Here is a 7,711-nt window from a genome sequence, read left to right on the forward strand (position 1 = left end):
AATAAAGTGCCTCCTCATTAGAACACGTTACAACGTACTCGCTTGAGTTCTGTGTAGATATCCTTTCTATTGGTCTGCAACCAAACTCCAACCAGTGGCGCCAATTGGATCAATTCCTCACGTTGAGCCTTGTATAATTCCGTGGCGTTACGAATTGCGGTTGATGCGGTTAAGGTGGCCCGAGAACCACCTGCTTGACTTGCGCTATCTGGTGCCTCCGCAGTTGCCACTCCCACGGAACCAACGTTTACAACAAAATTAAGTTGTCGCGAGAAAGCAATGACTGAGTTGTTCACTTTTTTGGCCAGCTCTGTCGCAAATGAATCCCGCAAGCGCTTCAATTCGACAGCCTGCTCGCCAACAGCTTGCAGATGCTCCTCGCCTATCCAATTAAAACGCAAGGTAAGAAGAAATTAGGTATAGTGAAGTAAGGTGGTAAGAGACGGGAATCATAACACTCAGTAGAAAGAAAATACGGTTAAAGGAAGCTAACTGTCTTAGGAAGAAAAATTAATGCCTAGAGAGCTGCACTCCCTGGAGAACTAGCGCAGGCTGTCTTATGAATTCATTCAATCAGGCGGAGATCGAGCTAACAAAAGCCTGTACAGAAAGCAACCAGAAAGCAACAAGTGTATTGCGCTTCCAGAAAAGAATACCCTTCAAGCAGATGGACCAAAATTATGGAAAACAAATTACCTGGAGTAGGCTTCGCATGCAACAAACCATTCAGATACTGGGCCGCTTCGGTGCATCGAATGACATCCGCCGGTTGATCGAGTTTCACCTCGAGTAATGCATGTACATACTTTGGGTCCAGTGTCAAACGAGTGACCAACTGCTCCAACAGATTCAACAAGGCCCCACGATTGTCTACAGTCACTTGACTGAGCTGATCACGGTCATGCAGGGTGGACATAGCCTCTTCGACATCCTAAAGTGAGAAAAACAACGGAAGCCTGCGACAGGAAGTCTGAAATCTACACCGGAAAAGAGTATAAAAACAATGGACATTTTCTAGCTCACAAATTAGGGAGATTTGAGACAATACGAACTTCAAAGACGTGATTGGCTACTAGGTTCCGGAAAAAGGCGTAATCCAATCACCACAGGCTTTGAGAGAGAATACCTTCGGAAATCAGCGCAGCCTAACTGCGTATTGACGGAAAGCTGCCCAACTGAATAAAGGCGTATTGTGAATCGGGTGACAAAGACATTGTAGCAGTTCTAGTGATTCCGAAACGGTCGTGTTCAACCGTTGCAGTACCTTAGCCAGGAATTTTGAACGTTACTATGGGAAAACAATGGCCGAAATTTGGAGTAATCAACCATTAGATTGATGGCCATCTGTCTGTCTCCTTGAAATCTGCGCGACATATTTAATGATTTCATCCTCGTTTGTGTTCGCTGTGTATACTGACAAGCCAGAATTATCTGTTTTCGGCTGCTCACTGACACCGCAAGATGCATCTCGTCTAATTTGGTGCTTATCGGTGGATTCCACACAGGCAAATGTTGGTAATACGTTGCGAAAATAACCAATCGCCTCTGTTCTTGCCGCGTCCCACGGCCATACAAGTCACATGTGTAAGAGACCCAAGACGTTCACCCACTATAAGGCTTTAAGGAAGTTCTAACTGCAGTGCTGTTTCCGAAGAGTATTCCTTCTGAGATTTAGAAGTATCATTCCATTCTCGAAACTACGGCTTTAGCTGCCCGGCTAGAGTGACGATGAGTAGCCATCTGAAAATCGTGGATTAGGACAACAATTACGCATCAATACCAGCGAATCAACAAGCAGGAAGCACGTTAGAGGAAGACTTTCGCTATTGCAACAGGAACCATCCAACCCACAGAACTTAGATTACGGGATGCACACACGTGCACGATGATGTGGTGAATAATGTTTTTGTTTGATGATACATCGCACTTGAAGTGCATATTCCATGCACAGAGAGCTGAATTGAGATACTATCGCAACCAGCACTACAAGAAAAGATGCGACTTTCTTTGAGTATATTGAGTGAGCACTTGCCAGAAAAAAGGACAGGTTTTATTGTGCTTCAGAACACCCTTTGACATACTGCGTGGCCAATGGTAGAACACGCCTTGCAAAAATCGAAAAGAAACCACACCATTCTGCAGGAAAGGAGAGCAAGCGGCAACTTATAGAAAACTACAACCCAGCGAGAAAAAGTGGGGTTAACAAAGTCCTGCGTCGTTCATTATTCCCTCCCTTGATTTTTTATCTCATGTAAAAGGTTCAAATATAAGTTTCGTCAAATTCACTCAAAAAGGGGACTGGCGACAAAGAAGATAAAGTGATGGTGTGTTACTCACCCTGTACTGTGACAATATATGGTTTTAGTCCTAGCAAATCAGTGGGTGCTCACCCAAGCTGTATGGAGAAATGCCGTAAAGCCAAGGTCCAGAGTGTGCCCTCCCCTCAAGAGAGTGCGATTCTCAAAAGAGTGTGACTTGTGCTGATTCCGAGGGTGTGCGTTCTTCGGAAGGAGCCGTGTATCTCCTGTTTGCTGGCGAGTTAGCAATTTGTGCCACACCGGATAAAAACGATAAGGAAGGTCGATCTGACTAAAGTACGACCGCCTGGATGCAAAATCTTTCACAGTATATACATATACATATGTATTCATATCTGGGTTTGAAATTTTGCTTGTTCAGAATGTTGTGCATCAGAACTTGAGCCTGTCATACTGACGAAGTTGTTGCCAAGAGGTCTCCGGTTGCCAGGTCTCCGTCTCACTTCACTTTACTTTTGACTGTAATGCGGCTGAATTCAATATATGCACTATCAAGGTCATTTCAGTTTATTCCGATTTAAATACACCGCCTTACACCCATGTTCCTATGACTGTTTACAGGATTGTGACAAGGGAAGCGTTACGTCAAAGTTGGTCCTTATCCCAAGATGTCAAAATGATGCTAACGGAATACAGATAGTAGAGAAGGGAATTCCGTCTGCTCACTTGAAGTTAAGGAACTGGTGGCAGACTCTAAATTTGTGGCCAATAAACAACGTAAAACTGGGTCGCCATTATTAGCATTAAATCAGGTAACGAGCAACACTTTTACTTCACGCGACTGGCCCTCGGAAACCGCTTGTTAACGAGATAATCAGGGAGCGAAATGGCTACCTGATAAGCAGTCAAGCAGAATGTTTGGACCGCTGGGCACAGTACTTCGAGCAGCAATTCAGCTGGCCACCTGATGCCTCCAATCCGGAAGCCTGGCCTCCAACAGAAAGGTGGACCATGCATATGGAGCCGCCTTCAGCCTCAGAAGTGTCCGAGAGTATTTCCCTACTCAAGTGTCATCGTACTGCTGTTCTTGACTACCTTCTACCTGCCCTGTTCAAGGGTGGCGGTGTACTTCTAGGCCAGTGCCTGTCGAGCCTATTTGGGTCTATCTGGGAAAAAGAGACCGTCCCAGACAGCTGAGATAAATCGATAGTAGTGCTCATTTTCAAAAAGAGTACTCGAAGTGAATCTAGTAACCACGGAGGCGTTAGTTTGACTGCTGTTGTGACAAGGTTTCTGGCGTCGCTGATTCTTCGACGTCCTACAGTGGCACACGAACCCTTGGCTCGTGAGAACCAAGCGGGATCGCGACTGGGTAGAGGTTGCGTTGACCACATCCTCACAATCCGTCAGGTGTTAGAGCAACGCCACATATACAGACGACCCAAAATCCTGGTAATCCTTGATTTCAAGGGTGCGTTCGATTCTGTCGATCGGTCAGTGCTGTTGACTACACTTGCTCAACAGAGTATGCCCCAGAAGCTTGTGAACATAATCCCATCCCTATATTCGCATACTTCTGGTCGGGTGAGTGTATGGTGAGCTCTCTAAAACATTCCCTACAAAAAGTGGTGTCTGACAATCCGACAAGGATGTTCACTCTCTCCATTCCCGTTCAATTTCATCATTAATGAAATAATGAGACGAACGCTGTAAGGTCTTTAAGACCCCGGTGTTCAAATTATAGCTTGTGGGAATCTTGCCGATCTGCAGTATGCAGATGACATTGCCCTCATCTTTGAAGACCAAAGCGAGGATCAAGCCCTGTTGATTAGACTGACGAACATCATACCATCTTTTGACATTCGCCTTGCACCTTCAAAGTGCAAGGCTATGCTTCAGAACGTGCCAGCTGCGAACATATCCCCTACAATTCAAGGAGAATTACTGGAGATTGTGGAAGATTTTACGTACCTTGGTAGTTGTATTAGCTCTGACGGAAATGTGTCTGATTAAGTCAGTGCGAGAACCTCAAAGGCACGAATCACGTTTGCTAATTTGCATCCTTTGTGGCGCCAAAAAGGCATATCACTAGATCCAAAGGTCGTGTGTATGAATTAGAAAACGGGTATCTGGTTGTGCTGCAGGCACCTCAATCCGGGAAAACATCCACCATCATCGACTACGGTGGCTCGGTCATGTGCTACGCATGCCAAAACACCGTCTACCAAGACGAGTGTTGTTCTCCGTGCCTCCTTCGGGATGGCGCAAACCGCGAGGTGGACAGCACATGACTTGGTTAAAAGGCGTGAAAGAGATCACGAAGAGTTTGGGTGTTGTTGGTGTTGTACGCCTTCCAAGATGGAGTCCAACCCATTTGTGCTTGGCTGGAGACATTGCAAGAAATGGCAGCTAATCAACGTTAGCGGTGTTCGTGCTGTAAGTTTCCAGATTGTCTGATTGAGCGCTTGGAGGTGTAGGCACCTCAGAACACTTGACACAGACCAGCACTAAATCCCCTTCCACTCCCTCTCTTCTTTTTCACTCTAGGGTTTTAAATATAATTAGACGAACCTTATGGTTGTACGGCAGTGAAGCATCAGTGTCCACACTGATGTAGCTGTCTTTGATGATGATCACTCCTACTGCAGTCTGATTGAGTTCGTACCTGCATCATTTTGCTTTTGTGACTATTTGAGTTCAGAATAGAAAGTCGGGAATTTCGGTCCTCGATATGCTCTGCTCAAAGTAGCAGAGACCGTCATCCGTGGGCTGAAGAAACTAAGAGAACCAGGTGCCGAAAATGACGAACGTTGTAACGAAATGGACGTAACTGCAACCTAAGTTAGTGAGCTCGAGATAGCTCAGTGACTAAGTTACGAAATTACTGACTGGAAGGTCCGAGGTTCAAACTCAACCCCAGAATCTCGACTGATTCTGTCTAGGCTATGATAGGTTGACAGTATAACAGATTTCGTTCTCACTTCGGAGTGGCATGACAGCCAGGCACCCAAAAGGGTATGGTATTCTTTAAATGAATGTCCCGCACAAAGTCCAATACTTAAGACATAGAAGTATACTTTTTTTATAAAACAATTATTTTAAGAATACCTTTTAAGAATATCATTAACGAGAGGTTCATCGGAGATCTAGTCGAATCCCTCGTTAACACTAGCTCGCCTTGCAAATGCGTATTTTACCAATGACGTACAGTTTGGCGTTTAAGTGAAACATAAGGCTGACGGAAACTCATGGATTACGCCTAGTTGATGAACCCGACGGGGGAAACCGGTAGTGTGGTGTCGAATAGACCTCAGCAACAACTTTTATGACCCAGTACACAATACCCGGTACTAGCATAAGTTTCACATTTCAAAAAATCTTTCAAAGTTGGCGAACTTAATTTGTTCCTATCCAGCTTGCGGTTGGTTGTCTCCTTAAAAAAGAGACCACCGACCATCCTTATTCGCTTCGCCGATCCGTGAGCCTGACCAAGATTCAACCTTCCCGTTCAGATATCCATAAAAATGAGTGCCCAAAGGGTCTAATAGAGAACAACGGACTGGCATTGCTAGTGGAGACAATGCACTCCATGTGGGGCGAGATGGTTCAGTGGTTGGAGCATGGATTTACTGACCGGAAGGTCCATGGTTCGAACCCAAACTCTGCCTCTCGACTTCCCCTGTCTAGGCTTGGGCAACCTGGCAGTATTCCAGCCCTCTGACTTCCTGCTTCCTTCTGCACTCCATGTGCTGATCTCACGTTCCCATTAATTCACATTTTGTTGTTCAAAAATATGCTTGTACTGAATACGTAGAGAAGGCGGCGACTATAACCAATATGACAGATCCTCAGTACTGACCGTGCTCATAAGGGCCGGATGCCACCAGCTAGCGCTCTTAAGTGGATTTCAAGTCACAAGATTGTTTAAAACGGCACTTTTGTTCTACAGTCTAACTAGCATGCATCCAGTGAACTACAATGCCCCTCGGGGCCAAATAAGTCAGGTCAAAGTGAGAACAACTTACTGCCAGAAACTGATGGTAGTCAGCCATCCGTTGCACCATCTGGTCCGCCTGCTCGATAGCAACATCCAGTGTTGACATGAGCTTCATCACCTGAGCCTCGGAAGCCATAATTGTGTGTATGTTTGTCTAAGGTAGAGAAAGACATTCACCGTTAAAGAAGTTAAATTATCCTAAACTTTAGGGGCGTAAAGGTAAAAGTTACGCAACGGATTTCTAGTAAGCGGTCAGTTGAACTACAACAGGAGTAACGATGGAAACGAAAGAATGGAGTTCAGTTTAGTTCAGTGCGCTTTGATGGCAACCCTCCTCCCGATCAACACCAATAGTAAACTTACTGATTAAACCGATTTCATAAGAATGCGAAGTGTCTAACAAGTGAACTGACACGAACTGGATGTTCTAAAGAGTCCGAAACTTTCACTGTTTTGGTGAGCTGACAAAAAACTATAAACTGTTTTAACTAACTATAGCATCCTCAAACAGCAACAGCCATACAACGTCATCTGAAGGCATCGTCATATTCAGTTGTAGGCTTACAACAGATACGTGATTTCGGTTACTGACGGACACCTGGATGACGCAGAGATGAAACGTTACGGGTCCCAAGATAGTATTATGCTCCTGAATACAGTAGGTACATATGTTGAAAATCTACACAATGAAAAACGGTAGCATCAGGATATAGACTTTCCTTCTCCTCATACGTATTACGAAGGTGATGACTCATGATTTGACAACTGGGAGAGTGGTAACTCAATTATATCTCACGAAAAGTGCTTATCAGGGTCACTGGAAGCAGCCTCCAATGATAATGGGTGCTTTATAAGCCTCCCAATGCAACAGAATGATAGGATCGCCAAATGCTGCTGAGAAAACCTAGCTACCACCTCCACGAAATTGAATCGCACAGTTAGTTGTTCGGCTTTGCAACAGCGTCATCCAACAGGTTGCTTTTATGTGAGCAGGCTACACCCCAATAATGACAGTAAATACAAAGGACTGTTACCAAAGTGATTCGAAAAATTTGTCTGTCTATGGATTAGACATCATCTCAAACACAGTGAGAATGCAGTTTAAACTGGTTGTCCGATGGGTGCTTCACATGTTATCTATCAGTTAACTGATAGCATATATCAGCATCTCCTATGAGCGGAACAGCTAAGCTCTACCAAGAAGTTCGTTATTAGTCAGATAGCACTTTTGACAAATTCAATGACGGCAAGGGCTCTGGAGCCATCGGTTACGCAGAATGTCATGGAAAAAGTCAACTATGCGAACTCCCTAGACCGTAACAATACGGACTGCTTGGGTTCAGTGAGTCCACGGGAATAAAATAAACGGAAAATATGGATTTAAAGCTCACATTCATGCTGAACTTGATTCACCCGTTCCTACACTTCTGTTTCTTGTTTGTTCCTTTTGTTTTCC

General features: G+C 44.7%; 1 protein-coding gene across 1 annotated transcript in view; it reads right to left on the bottom strand.

The window, feature by feature from the left end:
* T265_01176 (hypothetical protein) overlaps positions 1–7,711 on the bottom strand; it is a gene marked incomplete at both ends in the record, with an annotated part of 49,435 nt that overhangs the window by 20,458 nt on the left and 21,266 nt on the right. The window contains 3 exons of the mRNA XM_009165137.1: positions 39–382; positions 697–931; positions 6,284–6,409. Coding sequence (XP_009163401.1) covers positions 39–382; positions 697–931; positions 6,284–6,409 — 705 coding nt within the window. The remainder of the gene's footprint in view (positions 1–38; positions 383–696; positions 932–6,283; positions 6,410–7,711) is intronic.

Source organism: Opisthorchis viverrini (assembly GCF_000715545.1).
Source record: "Opisthorchis viverrini unplaced genomic scaffold opera_v5_12, whole genome shotgun sequence".
Taxonomy (NCBI): Eukaryota; Metazoa; Platyhelminthes; class Trematoda; order Opisthorchiida; family Opisthorchiidae; genus Opisthorchis; species Opisthorchis viverrini.